The 17,229-nt window shown below is 37.6% G+C and overlaps 1 protein-coding gene across 2 annotated transcripts in view; it reads left to right on the top strand.

Moving 5' to 3' along the window:
* Positions 1-17,229, top strand: part of PLEKHH2 (pleckstrin homology, MyTH4 and FERM domain containing H2) — a 116,795-nt gene that overhangs the window by 65,544 nt on the left and 34,022 nt on the right. For both annotated transcript variants that reach the window (XM_081264070.1, XM_081264071.1), the window contains exons 15-19: positions 287-445; positions 9,784-9,864; positions 14,352-14,531; positions 15,880-15,988; positions 16,921-17,033. In XM_081264070.1, coding sequence (XP_081120196.1) covers positions 287-445; positions 9,784-9,864; positions 14,352-14,531; positions 15,880-15,988; positions 16,921-17,033 — 642 coding nt within the window. The remainder of the gene's footprint in view (positions 1-286; positions 446-9,783; positions 9,865-14,351; positions 14,532-15,879; positions 15,989-16,920; positions 17,034-17,229) is intronic.

The raw sequence follows: 17,229 nt of genomic DNA, 5'->3' as shown, positions 1-17,229 counted from the left end.
GATGGGTAAAAATGTAAAATCATGATCCCAAAATTTAATATTATGAAAACTTTTAAAGTAAACCAAAGTGAAGAAAACATTTCAACAAAAATTTAATTATTACAATTCTCAAAAGTGGTTAAGTATTATACATAATTGTGGAGTCATTTATTTAGAACCTAGGATCCAAGGTTTTGCATGTTTGCTTCCATGTAGAGTAAATGATGTTTGAAGAATGGACAAGGACATGATAACAATCCTAAATCTTCACAGATGCCTTTCCTACTGCTTTCTCATCCCATTCTAGTTGACCACTGAAAAACACACATACTATCTGACTGCAGATTCTCCTAACATATTGGAAGAATGGATTAAAGTGTTACAGAATGTTCTTCGGATCCAAGCTGCTAACCCACTTTTCCTGCAGCCTGAAGGCAAACCAACAATGAAGGGATTACTCACGAAGGTAGGAACCTCCTGTGCATAGCAATGTCTCAGGCTACTAAGTGGATTTGCCCCGCAAATCAGGAAAAGTGGGTGCCAGGGAATATGAGTATCAAATGTTTATATTGTATTGGGGCGGGGAAGTGTGTTTGAAGTTTGATGCCCACAACAAAAACCAGAAAGTTGACAAATGAAAATTTGACTACAATACATAAAAATATAAATGCGCTATTAAAAATTCTACAAGCACAATTTCTAAAAGATAGATGAAAAACTTTGAAAAGGTATTTAAAAGGTGTGAAAGCTCATTAATATCCTAAATATTTAACAATTTTTTTTCTGATCAGTAGGTGAAGGATGAGGGGGATGTGAGGGAGGACCAAGGGAGAGAAGTTGAAATAGTAGAGACAAATAAGTGCAAACTCTCTTATTGATCATATCAATCAGAAAAAAAGACTTTACTCTCACCAATCATTATTTATTAAAAGCATAGATTAAAACAATAGATATCATTTTTAAATTTGGTGAGAAGAAAAACTTTTTAAAGATATTATGAGATCTATGTTATTCATGTTTTAGAACAAAAAGAAAAAAATCCTAAAGTTTTTTCCTCTCAACTGTACCTATTGAGAGGAGGAAAGACTTTATTATTATTATTATTAGTAGTAGTAGTAGTAGTAGTAGTAGTAGAAGTAGTACTGGGGATTAAACTCAGGGACACTTGACCACTAAGCCACATCCCCAGCCCTATTTCATATTTTATTCAGAGACAGGGTCTCACTGAGTTGCTTATTAGCACCTTGCTTTTTGCTGAAGCTGGCTTTGAACTGGTGATCCTCCTGCCTCAGCCTCCCAAGCCGCTGGGATTACAGGCATGCACTACCACACCTGCCTTATTCTATTTTTTTTTTTTTGTGTGTGTGTGTGTATGTGTGTGTTGCTGGGGATTGAACCCAGGGCCTTGTGCATGCAAGGCAAGCACTCTACAAACTGTGCTATATCCCCAGCCCAAAAACATTTTTAAAAATTTTTGAAACCCAATATTGGCACACTTTAAGAGATCTACTAATGAGAGTATTATATTACTCTATAAAATAATTTGGCAATGTTTGAGCCCAGTTGTTAACTCAGTATGTATTTTTGGATGAACAAATGAATGAATGAATATCAAATATTTTAAACATATGTCCTTTGAAAGGATAAGTTTATTAGTTTATAAATTTCCCAATTTAAAATTAATATAAATTTCCTATGAAATTTATCCTTAGGAAATAATCTTAATTTACAAAAGATTTAAGTAAGTATAAAGATTTTTTTAATGAGGTAAATAAACATACTTACTCTGAAATGCACAGATATCAAGTATGGTGTTTGATGAATTTTGAAAGATAGTTACTGTCACCTCATTAAAGATTTAGAACACTTTTATTATTCCAGAAAGATTCCTTTCACAGCATGGTTTATAATAAGAAAACACAGGGATCATCTTAGATGTAGGGTAGAGAATAGCTTAAAGAAATGTTTGTACAATCATAATACTTTTTCTGTGTAGCCTTTTGTATGTGGCTACATTTTGTATGAATATTTAATGCTATAGAGATATACTGTGGTATATTGTTAGATGGTAAGTAGAGTTCAATTATTATATTCTTATTCCATTTTTATTTTATGTATTCATAGAAAATTGGCTGAGGGAGGGCTGGGATTGTAGCTTAGTGGTAGAGCGCTTGCCTCACATGCATGAGGCACTGGGTTTGAACTTTAGCGCCACTTAAAATAAATAAATAAAATAAAAGATTAAAAAAAAAGAAAAGAAAATTGTCTGAGAGAATTATACCAAGTTATATAGGTTATTTCTGTGTAATTATAATATTTTTGCTTAATTGTTTTCTAATTTTAAAAAATGAATAAATATTGACTTTTAAGTATTATTATTATATTTCAGACATTTACTGGATACAAGCACTATTTTTCATTTTATACTAGATTGTTAGTTCCGAATTAGCTATGCTCTTAGGACTATCAATTGCTATGAAATTAAAAATCATTCTATGTGTTAAATTCAAATTGAAAATTTCTTGCAGTATATAAATCACTAACAGGTCTCTGGGGTCGTCAACAAGTATACTATGTTTATTAAAGTCTCACAAATGGTTTGGCAAACATCCCAGACAACTCCTTTTCTCTGGAACAGCAGGAAAATGGACATGAGGTTGGATCCAAATGAAGATTACAGGAAAGTTCAAACTCAGGGACTAAAGGAGATAGTTCATTGGAGGGTTATGGACCAAGCTAATAGCCTTAACATTTTTCCAGTGTCTCTTTAGCATGAATTTTCATCACTGCCCTACCCAAAAGGTATACAGCCCCTAGACTATTTAAGTGGAAAACTTGCTATCAGTTCCCCATTCACCTTGTGGAAATTCTCTTTTCTTCTCACTTATATAAATCCTACTCCTTTCACTCTTGCCAAATGATGATAATAATAAATTTTTTAAAAAGGTCTGGCAAAGTGCACAATACAATGATACCACTGGTCTATTAGAAATCACAGTGAATTGCTAGAATATAGAAATGTGATTCTCTACATGGAGGACTACAGGATGGGGTAAATATTCTAAAGGACAAGATCACTTAATATCATCATAAAATTTTAAGAAATCCTATTGGTTGCTTTTGGGAAAATGCAATAAAACATTTGCACACACATAATCAATCATCACTTATGTGCTATGATTATGTAAGAGGTGAAAAAATTTAGAGGTTAAGGAGCTATACTATCATGTAATTTATATCTAATAATAATGGGGGAATGTAGGTGGGTGCTACTCAGAAATATTTATAGACTGACTAGCTGTAGTGAAAGAAATAATTCACCGGTGCATTTAACAAAGAGATGTACTATTTTGGGGTGGGGTTTGGTACCAGGGATTAAACTCAGAGGCACTCAACCACTGAGCCACATGCCCAGCCCTATTTTGTATTTTATTTAGAGACAGGGTCTCACTGGGTTGCTTAGCACCTTGCTTTTTAATGAAGCTTTATTTGAACTGGTGATCCTCCTGCCACAGCCTTCCAAGCCACTGGGATTACAGGCATGCGCCACTGTGCCCAACAAGAGATGTACTATGTTTTTTCCAAAATATTACATTTCTATAAAAGTGTTTTCTCATTTACTGATGGGGCATGGAACTCCCTTATATTGTGCAAATACACTTTTTTCCAAGGAACACAGTGCCACTTTAAGCCACATTCTTACTACAACTCATAATAATGAGCTTTCCTTTTATTTCTCTATCACATCCTGAGTTTAGTAGGACTCCATAGTAAGGGTCTGTTATTTTCCCCACATTTGTTTTGTTTGTTTGCTTGGTTCCTTTCAGTTTATCAGCATGGCATTGTCTGTTTCTGCTCCTGTTACACTTCTGCAATTCTGTTTCCCATTCCACGGTTGCATTTTGGATGAATTTAGGTTGATGTGTTATCAGTGACAGAACCATCAGGGTTTAGAGACAGGATGCTCTTTCTTCCTGCCACTATGAGGACTTGTCCACCCCCCCCCCCACACACTTCCATCCCCCAACTTTGTTTTCACCTTCAAAGGGAAAAAGTTCCCTCAGTTATTCTAAGTGACTTGCTCCAAGCTGACATTCAGGCTACAGTTTGAGATACTGTAGAACAGCATTTGAATACCTTAGAGGGAAGGAAGGTTTTTCAAGTGGTCATATTGTTATTATTCAGTACAGAAATACACAGCTAGGTATTAAGAACTTGATTGATTTGATTCTGGAAATTCTCTTACATGATTTTTATTTTAATGCTTAAAAATATGTTCTATATGCAGATTTGTTTCTTTAAATCACAAACAAAAAAAATTGTTGAGCAGTTACCACACACAACACAATAGGCTGGAAGTTATTAAAATGAATATGCCACTTTCCCATTCCTCAGATAGCTTCATGATCTAATGGGAAAGAGAGGGATGGAAACATATTTACAATATGTGAAAAATCACAGTTATTGGATTGTACCATAAAGGTCACAGAGAAATGACTTCTCAAGAGATGTGCCTGTGCCGAGTCTTTAAGGAAGAGTGGAAATTAGTTACACCAAATGACATGGCAGGGAAGGTTCCCCAGGTGAGGAGGCAGCTTGAATGAGGCATACACTCTTTTGTTTTTCTTACATACATGACAATAGTGGAGTGCATTACATTCATAAAGGCATACACTCTTGAAGTAGTGCCACCTACACTACAAGTCCTTTGGAAAAAAAGCCAGAGGGGCCCCGTTGTGGAGAGCTGCTTTTGTCTGAAGTGCTTTGGTCTCTTCCTCCTAGAGGATCTGTGGAACCCTTCAGGATTTTTAACAGGGGCGTGGACATATTCCTATTGTTAACAGATTACTCTGCTGACAGAAAGACTAATTTGTGGGAGGCAAAGTGGGGATTCTAAGAACAGGAGGAGTGTTGACATGAAGAAGAGGGTGCTCTGAAGGGGTCATGAGGAAAGAGGAGAGGATAAATTTTAATAATGGTGGGAGGTAAAATCTTCAGTTTGATTGAATTGGGGGTTAGTAAGTAGATGAAATAAAGATGCTGGGTGAAAGATGGTGCCAGAAAGAGGAGCAGCTTTAGGACAATGGAAAGGTTATGTTGGAACATGTCAATATTTAGATCTTGTAAAGACACATTAGCTAAGAAGCCCAACAGGCAGCAGAACACCAGTTTACATCAGAGGAGAGGGCTGGACTGAAGGGAAGGAACTGGTGACTCGGCAGCATTTGTGTCGCAGCTGAAACCATGAAAGTGAGAGAAATCAGCCAGGAAAAATGTGCTGAGTGTGCAGAGTACAGGGCTAAAAAGGGAACACTTGGGTTTCTAAAAGTTAATGGCACACAAGGGGATGAATGAAAGACCCTGAGAGTGAGCATCGCAAAGGCCAGGGAGTGGGACATTTAGCCAGGAGAGAGTGATCTCCGTGTCATATGTGGAGTGCTCAGGGAAGAAAGCACATTGCAGTAGGTTGGAGGGAAAATGGGAGATGAGTAGGTGCAATATTTAAGTCTGGAGATCCTTTAAAGCTGGAGGGACCAAGAGGTCAGGAGAGGCATTTTAAGATGGGATGATTTGAAATCAACATTGTATTATGAGAATTTTAAAACAAGTGAAAGTAAAACAGTATAATGACTCCTCACATAGTCATCATCCTGTTTCAACAGTTACTAACTGTGGCTAATATGATATCATGTCATAGAATCCCTTGTAACCTTCCCTCTTCTCCCACATTCTTTTTGTTTGTTTATTACCAGGGATTAAACCTGGGGACGCTTAATCACTGAACCACATCCCAGCTCTTTTTAATATTTTATTTAGAGACAGAGTGTCGCTGAGTTGCTTAGAGCCTCGCTAAGGCTTAAGCCTTGCTGAGGCTGCCTTTAAGGTTGAGATTCTCCTGCCTCAGCCTATGAGCCACTGGGATTACAGATGTGAACCACTGCACTCGGCTGTCTTCCCACATTCTGCACTGAATTATTTAAAGGCAAATGGAGATCAAGTTTTGTTGGGTGGATTTGTTACAAGCATAGAATGCAATTTAATCACAGGTCTTGAATCAAGAATTGTTTGTGATCAAACATGGAATCCCAAGTTGGTAGAGAAGGAAGAGCAGCCAGGAAGGAAGTGAGAAGCTGTAATAAAAGAGAAAGATCAGATGAATGAGGTTATGAAGTAGCAGTGGTGTGAGTAAGAGAGAGGGAGGCGGGAGGAGGCTGTGATCAGGGAGCAGAATGTAAATTGCAGAAGTGGAGCTGTTCACAGTGGGAGTTGTGGGTAACCAGGTGGGGCGCAGGGATGGGGGCAAAAAGGGAGGGATGGCAAAGATTATGGAAATAAAGAGAGCAAGGATGTGGAGGTGGAATGACAGAGGTTGGGCAGGGGCTTCAGAGCCAGTCTGCCTGTGCACAACTCCTTGGCCACTCGTGTGACCTTGATCAAGTTCCTCACAGGCCCTGTGCCTTAGCATCCCCATCAGTAAATGAGGATAATAATAGTGTCCGCCTCACACTGTTTTGGGAGGATTAAATAAATTTTTTGAACAGGTAAAGTACATTCAGATAGGACCTGGCACAATCAGGTTGTATTAGGGTTCTCTAGAGGAACAGAATCAACAGGAAGTATGGTTATAAAAAAGGGACTTATTAGGTTTGTTTACCTGAGCAAAAGCTAGGTAGTCCACAGTGGGCGTCTCCAGGCCAGAAAGATGGGCCAAGAGTAGCTGCACACTCCAAGGGGCTGAAGCCCCAGAACAAGAGGGATCAATGGTGCTACCCTAGTCTGAGACCTAAGGCTTCTGGAGAATTGCTGGCTGAGTCCGATTTGGAAGAATGAAGAAGCAAGAGTCCGATATCCTCAGAAGATCGCAGCAGCAATCAAGACCCCTTTCAAGAAGAATGGAGCTTGCATTAGCTGCTGCTTCCTTCTTCTTCCAACAATTGTATTCTGTCCAAGCCATCATCCTATTGGATGGTGCTGCCCACGCTTAGGGAGAGTCACCATTCAGTTGGCTATCCTGAATGCCAATCATTCCTAGACACACCCTTACTCACACACCCATAAGCCTCTTAATCCAATCAAGTTGACTATTCAAATTGACCGTTACAAGGTTGTTCCTGGCACTTGGTGAACGCTCAAAAAAGATGCTAGATGTTAATATCATGAGAGTTTCACCTAGATATTGAAGTCAGCAAGGCTGGTGACAGGATTTGTGGTGGGGAATGTTACAAGGATGAGAACACAGAGGGAGATAGGAGACCCTGGGTGCTTATGTTAAGAATCACACTCTTAGGAATATTATGTATTATTTGTCTTCAAATTTGAGCAGAATTGATATGAAGTACCTCTGTTAAGGATATAAGGTAAAAAATTATTCTTTCACTTATTTATCTAAGCCTTGAGATTGCCTTTAAACCTTCAAAAGGATTCTTTTGATATACTTTGTTTATTATAATGTTTTCAGATTGAGTCAGAAGTTTAAGAAATTCTAAGATAATAAGATTTCCATGTGCAGATAGATAGTTTTTGAGGTACAGCCTTTGCAATGAGTTGGCAAGGGTCTGCATTTATTTATAGTTCTCCAAAGATAGCCAGTGTTCTATTTTAAAGATAACTCATTTCAGAAGTTCACTGTCTATAGCCAGATGTGTTTTACTCCAATTTGGAGGAGACTTCTTTCTGGGGTTGTTTAAAAGAAAAAAGCACTCCATAATAGTATTTGAAAGTGCCAGGGTATTTGTCTGTAAATATATGTTTCTAAATTTAATTAAGCTGAAATATGTCTTGCCCAATGAAACATTTTTTTTTGTTTTGTTTTGCTTTTCTCAAGCAGCATTCTAAACCCATCAAACTGTTAGTGGTGGAGTTATTTGTATAAACCATAGCTTTGAAAGCCCAAAGGCGGGTTAGGTTTGTGGGTTTAAAAGAAAATGTGTGTTTTGCTTCTTATTCCTAGTGAGGAAGGAAGCATTTACTGTGTAACTGCTATTATCCTTTATTTACATTGTCTCCTTTGGTCATCACAACAGCCCAGTGGGATGTATGATAATCTCATGTTATGACAAAGACACTGTGAGGTTAAGTCAGTTGCCTGGGGATTCATTCAGTATGTGGTAGAGCTGAAGTTTAAGCCTTGGTCCTTCAGGCTTCAAATCCTGGCCTTTCCTACTTTAGAGACTCTTCTACTATTGTGCTGATACTTTGTATTCTTTGATATACTTTGTATATCTTCTCAATGAATTATTATTACAGTTACTACTTAAATTCCTACTCAATTTAAATATACATAGTTACAAACTCCTTCAAGATCCTACAAAATTGCACAGTCCCTTTCCCTTCCCCATATCCTCTCCCTTTCCTTGCTGAGCCAGAGGCACTCAGGCCTCCTTACAGCTCCTTAGACTCACTAAGCACATCTGTCACTAGACACATCTGTTCTTTCCTCAGAGGACCACATCGCTCCTCTCCCCCACTCAGGGCCTTACCAGTGTCACTGAGGCCCTCCCACCCACCCTGGTTTTTTGAATTATTGTTGTTTGTTTGCTTGTTTTTGTGATGCTGGAGATCAAATCCAGGGCTTCAGGCATGCTAGGCAAGCACTCCCCAGTCCCCATGTTTTAAATTATAACACTCCCCTCCTTTTCCTGAAGTTTCTCTCCTTCCCTGCTTTATTTTTCTCCTTAATTCTTATCATCTTGGGCAAGTGTGACAACAATATTGTGGGCTTTGGGTATACTGGCTAGTTTCTTATATTGCAGGAGAGGGTCTAGCCTCCAGGTGGAAGTTGGCAGGGCTGGGTTGGCAGGACTGCTGCCAGGGGAGTAGGATTCCAGGGCATCCTCAACCAGGACACCACATTCTAGGACTGGGGTGACAGGGCTTTATCTCAGTCTTACCCACTGGGGGGAATGGGGTTCTTCATGATTTACTAGGATGAAGTATGTAGCCTAGACTGCCTGGTAAAGATCTTCAGGGCCTGTTCCCGGGCAGGACTAGAGCAAGGAGGAACCACAGTATGCACCTCCCTAAAGCCACCAAATGATGATAAACCTACAATACCCAATAACATTTTGATTAGATGTCTTCCACAGAATTATATATAAATGGCACCTCTTTGTATTCTTGGTGAAGTCGTATTGTATACTGCTGATTTAATTGTTTTTCTCACAAGCTGTGAACTCCTTATAAGAAAAGACCATCTTGTTCATATCTGTTTCACCAGGACTGAGACCAGTCTCTGACTATTCAAAGTCAAGACCTGTCAAATTCTGTCCTAGCCACTTAATACAGTGCCTGACATGTAGGAGAAAATCAGTATAGTAATTAACTTTTAATGCTATTTTTTTAATTTTGTATGATTACTTCTGGAGAAGGCATTCATGTTTTGAATGAATGGATTTTTTTTACATTTGGAAAAATCTCTAGAATTCTTTAGATTTTAATCTTAATTCTAACATAGAGTATAGAGCCATAGAGTTTGTTGGAAATCCATGAAATATAGAAACCGTGGAATATACTCAGTAGTGAAATTGGCACCTTTTCTTAAATCCATCTTTGAATGCTCAGTTGCAGGCATCAAACTTGATACATAATAAACATTCATTCAGTGTTGAATGGTGAGCTCCAAAACAAACATGTCATGCTATTCCTGTGACAGGTAAGTTTTAAGCAGCATTTGGACAGTTCAGTTGAAATATCACTTACATCGTAGGCACACTGGATATAGAACTTCAAATAGAATATATAGGCTATATTCTAAAGTATACAGCACTCTGAACTATGTTGTAATTCAATGAAATATGATTTCAGGTAAAACATGGCTACTCCAAGAGAGTCTGGTGTACACTTATAGGAAAGACGTTGTATTATTTTCGCAGTCAAGAAGATAAGGTATGTATGTATGTTTAATATGCTAATTAGAGGAAAGTTTTGCTTGTTGTGGCTTTAAATTTTTTATTTCACCTGTTGCTAGGTAAAACTTGAGAATTTTTGATAAGGATGAAATTTGGTATTAAATTTATTAGAGAGGTAGTCACATACCTGTCACCTACAAGAGTCTTAATTCTTAATTATAAGCTTTAGTAACTTTTAATTAATGTATCACTTAAGACCTAGAAGAGAAAAGCCTTCTTCTGCCTCACCCCAACCATCCCTTTCTCAAGTTTCCCCCATTCTGACAGACTAGAAAAGGTTAAGAGGAGGGAACAGTAAACTAGAAAGAAGACCTGGGGAGGAAAAGGAATTCAGTCCTGTCCCCTAAATACCTGGCTACAACTTACCTGTCCATTCATCTGCCTATTTATATCCCGTGTATTCATTTTTAAGTTAATTTCCTCTCCAAAAAGACTTATCTTCAATTTCAGAATAGAAAGATGGTATATCATCCAAAGATGAAATGTTTGCTAAGTCATCATTATGGAGATTATAAAACTTTTGCCAACATGTGCCACAAGTACTTGCATAAAATAATGATGCCCGCTCCAGGTAACAGCCTGTGACTGATGATTGTGTTAATGAGACTAGCCTTCCTGGTCCAGTGATCACGTGGGTCCTTTGGTATTTCTGTGTTCCCTTTTCACGGCAGCACCCTTGGGTCTGATCAGCTGTATTTAAAAACAACAACAACAACAACATTGTTTTCAGTATTGCTGATGGAATGGAATTGATGTTCATTAAAAAGGATGCCTCTGAAGAAATGTGGGGAAATGCTCATATACAAATTCTACCTGAACAAGCACAATACAAACTGTGTACCCAGCGTAGTCCTGACTAACTTCTCAGTCAGGAAAAGAGAAGCCATTCTGTGTGTTCATGTATAAAAAGACTTACTGTAGAATTAGGGACATACATATTTTTAGAAAAATTACATTCAGGAGAGTTGAGGAGACAAAGATCAGGGGAACTCCACTGAAGATCTGAAAAGTCAGGACTAAAGATTTCAACCTCAGGACCAATGCCCTGAGGCAGATGGTCCTCAAGAGTTCCCAGGAAGCCCCTGTGCATTTCACATCAGCCTAGGCATCTGGCTGCAGCTATCTCAGGAGAGTAACTCCTTCTGAACCCTTAACTTCCAAACCTCATGCAGATTCTCTCATAGGCAGACTCTAACTTGGAGCCAGGCAGAGAAGGAGATGCTGGCAAATGCCATTCCTAGATGCTCATCACTGTTATGAGGAGACCTTCCATGAGGATGGTTAGGATGCTGAGTTTATAATTCCCAGCCCAGCACCTCTATGTAAAAATACACATAGCAGCTCCAAAAGAACTATACTTAAGTACTAATTGACTTTTGTGATAATAGATTATGGATGATTTTTCTTTCTTTTTAAAAATACCTTTCCATGCTTTTAAAGTTTCTATAATTAGTATATATTTTCAATCTATATTGAAAGATAATTTAATAAATATGAATAGTATTGGTCACAGAAGAAACAAGTCAAAAGAATATAAATAACAACAGAAGTCCACTGTAATTACTGGAAAAGTATTGAGAATACATGTAAATCAGTATAGGCCGCCTTTGTGTTATAAATTGATACAGATGTTTCCAGAACAATTTTGGTATCTTGATCGGTGTCTTTTTCAATTAAATCAAAATACTTCAAAGCATTAGTTCAATGAATAACCATATTAAATATAGAAGTGAATGGGACCCAGATTTTCATAGGATTGGTATGTCTAAAGAACACAATAGAATAGTATTGCTTTATATTATAGAAGACTTAGTTTTCTTCATCACATTTTTAAAATCTGCATTTTATTTATCAATGACCTATTATTTTGCTTCTGTTTTACTCACTTTTTCCAAAAGGGTAGATAATTTTGCATTTTTAATTTTAGAAGAAATTTTTTTAGAAAATACTGAGTGTATAGTTAAATTAATTTAATGCGGGTAAATCATATTTTGCATGAAAGACTATGCATTTAATTACTAATTTTCACTATTAATCAGCTATAGAATAGATAATACTGATTTTATGTAAGACATCCAGGCAAGACCTCACTGAGAAGCTGACATTTTAGTTAGGTTCTGAAGGAAATAAAAGAGCAGCCAGGTATTTAATGCATGAGCATTCCAGGCAGAGGGGACAGCACGTGAAGAGGACTCAAGGCAGGAGCATGCCTGGTGTGTTTGGGAAATAGCAAGAAGGCTGGAGGCCCTAGACTGGAGTCTGTTAAGAGAGGATACTAGGAGATGACATCAGAGATGGAACAGGGGCAAAATGATATGGGGTTTCATAGGTCAAAGTAAAAACATAGCTTTTTTGAGGAAGCAAAATTTTACCTCTGCCCTTGTAGGGTTTCAGTGAACTAAAGAATTAAACTGCCATAATAAGGTAGATTCTAGGAGAAAAGTGTACGAATTTATTTACTATCAGTTTTACATGACACAGGAGCCTTCGTAAGAAAATGAAGACCCAATGACCTAGAGTCATATTGAACTGGATAAAGAGCAGGAATTTGGAAAAACACACCCAGCAAAGGGACAGGCTAGGAGCATTCACAGGGTGAAGCCCTAGTGAATTATGGGCTGGTTTAGCAAGGTCTGGTTGTGCAAGCTTCCCTTGGCCTCAACTTCTGTCCCTGAGGAGGAGCAGAGTATTATTTTTTACAGGGAGGATCTCTTGCATGTGGGAGTTTTATCCTCTGCTTTGGGAACAAAAGTGTCAGAGTGCCCTTCTTGCATCTTTTTTTTTTTTTTTTTAATGCTTTTAGTTCAAAATAATCCTTCGCCTGAACAGGTGTCTTTTGAGTGGTGTATTATGTCACCTTCAGCTTTTACTCTGAGATGAGAACCCCCATTGGAAGGCTGTGAAAAGCAGGCACATGGTCTTATCCACATCTAGCAGGAACTCTGGCTTCTGTTAGGAATAGACTGAAGGGAATGAAGAAGAAAATAGTCAGGGGCCATTGTAATAATCCAGGTGGAAGATGATTGCAGGTGAGTGGTGACAATGGAAGTATGAAAAGTGACCAGAATATTCTGAGAGTCTTGCTGACAGGATTTGTCGACCAGAAAGGTGTGAGATACGAGAGAAGGAAAAGGGTCAGTGATGAGGTTTTTTACTTAAGCAGCTGAAAAGATGAAATTGCCAGTAACTGAAAACAGGGAAGGCTGAGCAGAGCAGGGTGTTGAAGTGGGCAGTTTGAGATGCTGTCAGACACCTATATAAAAGTCATGGGTCTGGAGTTATGCATTTGGAAGCAGTGAAACACATGCTGGGATGAAAGCCAGGAACTTGGACGGGTTCACCCTAGGAATGAGCACAAATGGAAAAAGAGTCCAAGCCCTGGGCCCAGGAACTCGGTGTGAAATGTGTGATGGTAAATGTCTTCATGGTTAGAATGGACTTTTTCAGAACTGCAGTTGCAAACCTGGCCAAATGTTTTAGAAGTCATAAATCTGAAGCACACTCTGGATTTTCCTGAAATAAATATACTTAATTAAAGCAAAAGTTTTAAAATAGATATGCTAAACACCCAACATGGCAGATATATTTGTTTGGGTCCATAAAAGGATAGATAAATTCAATGTGTCAATGTGCATCAGCTTTAGTAAGGTTTTCTTGCTCTTAAATTAAGGTGGAGGAGATAATTTCATTGTTTTGGAATATATTACATACTTTTAATAAATAGACTTAGGACACTCATCATTTACCTGGGTCTGGGGTGATGGTTAATTTTTGTACCAGATATCTAGCTTGTTTTTTTTTTTTTTTTTCTCTGCACAGTATTGAGTCAATGTCTACATTTGTCCTTTTGATCAAGTAGCTTAATCAAATCACTGATCAATTCTTTGGGATAAACAAATCTGAATATTTTGTCTGAATTATTACTAATTACTTCACTAGGCAATGGGTCAGGTTATTTAGAGAATAATCTGAATCAATCTCTTATTTGTTCTTCAAAAGTTAAATGTTCAGAATTCATATTGCAGTTGGACTTTTTGGTGCTACCACATTTGCAACAATGTGGGTAATCAAGTTGCCTCTAGGCATTTGTTTAAAAAAAAAAGTCATGCTTTTTTATTTATTTATTTATTTTTTTTTTTGGTAATGGGGAGTTCTCAGAGGCACTTAACCACTAAGTCACATCCCCAGCCCTTTTTTTTTGTTGTTGTTTTGTTTTTTTAAAAATAGAAATAGGATCTCACTGAGTTGCTTAGTGCCTTGCTAAGTTACTGAGCCTAGTTTTGAACTTGTGATCCTCCTGCTTCAGCCTCCTGAGCCACTGGGATTACAGGTGTGCGCCATAGCGCCCAACTAAGGCATGCTTTTTCTGCCCCCATTCCAGGCATGCTTTTAAAAGATGAAATCACCATGAAAACTTGTAGACTTAAAAAGTGCCTTCCTTACAATTGCTAACCTTCACTTTAGTTTCCTTTAGGTCAGATCAAACTCTGGGAGGCTAAAGTTGAAGAGGTGGACAGGTCCTGTGATTCAGATGAAGATTATGAAGCTAGTGGACGCAGTCTGTTGTCTACTCATTATACCATTGTTATCCACCCCAAAGACCAAGGTCCAACTTACCTCCTAATTGGATCCAAGCATGAAAAGGTATCTGAAGTCTTGTTGGTTAATTTAAAATGATTCAGACTAATAATATTCAGGTATTGGTAATAATTTTCAAATTAATTTTATGGAACTGAGGAAGAAACTTTTGCTAAAGTATCTCAGCTATATTTTTAAAATTTATTTTAATTTATCATTATTATTTTTTAAATATTTATTTTTTAGTTCTAGTCAGACACAATACCTTTCTATTTATTTATTTATTTATTTATATGTGGTGCTGAGGATCGAACCCAGGGCCTTGTACTTGCTAGGCCAGCGCTCTACCACTGAGCCACAACCCCAGTCATTATTATTATTATTATTGGCACTGCTAGGATCAAACTCAGGGCCCACACATGCTAGCCGAGTTGCCCTACCTCTGAATTATTTCCTCAGTCCTTTTTAGAGATTTTTTTACATCTTGGAAATGAGGCTTGTTCCAAGGTGTCATTTTTCAGTCCTAACGATGAAGGTCACCTTTAGACTGAAGCTAGCGCCTGACAGTGGAGGACAAAGGAATCTTATGTTTTAAAATGTAGATATCTCAGACTGTCTTTTTGGTGAATCTAAAGCCTCTACCCTATATTTTCTACTAATTTTCAATAAAATCTTAGTTTAGATGTAATTGAAAATGAATTATTATAGGTATTACATGTATATGTAATCATATATGACATATATCACAAACTGATGGGGAAATAATGGATTTTTTGCTTATCTTATGTAGTATTGTATGTTCACTATACATTGGTAAAATTGGCTATTAAGGAAAACATTGTTAACTTTTCTTCTCACATTATAGCAAAAGATTTCCAGATTAAAATTGAATGTTATTTTCTTCTTTAAATTTTCTGGATTCCCTAAGAATTCTGTATATATTACTTCAGAAGTTAGATTTTAAATTTGATATAATTTATTGTATTTCTTAAAATTATTTTAACTGGTTGTTTTATTCTAGTCTCTTAACATGTATTACTCTCCTTAATTTTGTCATACTTTTCTAAGAAACACATATAGAAAATAATAAAAATGTAAACATTAGGAAAAGGAAATGTGAGCACAATTCAAGTGAGTCTGCCTCAGATTGACTAATTGGCTTCTAATTATTATTTATAAATTAAGGACGACTGGGGCTGTGGCTCAGTAGTAGAGCACTTGCCCAGCATATGTGAGACACTGGGTTCAACCCTAAGCACCACATAAAAATAAATAAAATGAAGGTATAAAAATTAAGCAAAGTGGTTTGTTTTGAGTCTCACAGTTCCCTACTGTTGCTACAAATTGTTATTTTCCTGAAGCAATCAAAACTGTACCTTGATTAATGTGTTTGTCACTGTGCTCTGGTTTTAAGGACACCTGGCTTTATCACCTGACTGTTGCAGCTGGAAGTAACAATGTGAATGTTGGATCTGAGTTTGAACAACTGGTTTGCAAATTGCTAAATATAGAAGGGGAATCTTGTAAGTTCACAAGCATTTAAGGCTTTACAATTTATGGAATGCACCCCTTAGCTTAATGGAGTTTTCACTTCATGGGTTCCTGTTTTCCTGCAATGTATCCATCTTGACATTGACTTTACTTGTCATGAGCCAGAAATCCCACTGGGATAATGAGGCTCCAGAGACACCATCATTTCCCAGTGTGCTGTGTCCTGTCATACCCGGCTGACCCTGCTCACATTTCTCCCTCTGCTTGGAATACTAGCCTTCCTTGGGATACTCACCAACATAGTGAAATCCTGCCTAGTCTTGGGCTGTCCTCTGTCACTGCACTCCACCTCAGCATCTGGCTCATAAAAGGCACTTAATGATGTTAAATCTGTGTCTCAATGCACTTTGCTATTTAACTCTTGTAGCATTTGTAGCTCTGCATTAAAATTAGCTTTAATGGGTAAGGATTCCCATTGAGATCTTAGATTCTATCCTATGCCACACTTATGAACAGAGACCATGTATTATTGGCAGCATCCAGCACAGGAATTTAATAAACTGATATTAGGAATGACTTCAATGTCTTCTTTATACCTCCTCATATTTGGCTTCTCTAGAAAGTCCCCAGATATTCTCATGTATTGTCATCACTATACCTAGGTCACCACCTGTTGGCACAGTTAAACAATGTAGTAGTGCCCCAGTGGACCTGTCATAGCCTAGTAAATTAGGACCCAACTTTTCTAAATTACTTCATCTAAAACAGAAACATTAGAGTCACAGTGGCCTGGAAATTGAAATAAAGTAATGCTGCCGAACTTTGTGATGAAAGTTGTAAGCCAGACCTGAATGAGCTAATGCCCAGACCTGAATGAGCTAATTTCTAAAGAGTTGATCTAATGGGAAACAGAAATAAATAAGACAATCATTCCATTTTCTGTTCACTGTTTTTCGGTGTGTAGCCTCCCAGATATGGAGACACCCAACTTTGTGTCACAGCAAAGAAGGAATCCTTTCCCCCCTGACCACACTACCTTCTGAAGCTCTGCAGACAGAAGCCATTAAGTTATTCAAGGTAAAATTATTATAAGTTGGTAAATAATTGAATTGAATTGAAAAATAATAATAACTTGAGTTATATAATTTCACTTTCTCAAACTGAAAATGTGATTATTTTAATTAAGAAAATCTATTGAGGGGCTGGGGTTGTGCTCAGTGGTAGAGCGCTTGCCTAGCACTTGTGAGGCACTGGGTTCGATCCTCAGCTACAT

Source organism: Spermophilus citellus, assembly GCF_964194105.1.
Source record: "Spermophilus citellus genome assembly, chromosome: 13".
Classification (NCBI taxonomy): Eukaryota; Metazoa; Chordata; class Mammalia; order Rodentia; family Sciuridae; genus Spermophilus; species Spermophilus citellus.
This window is presented reverse-complemented; position numbering and strand designations above follow the sequence as displayed.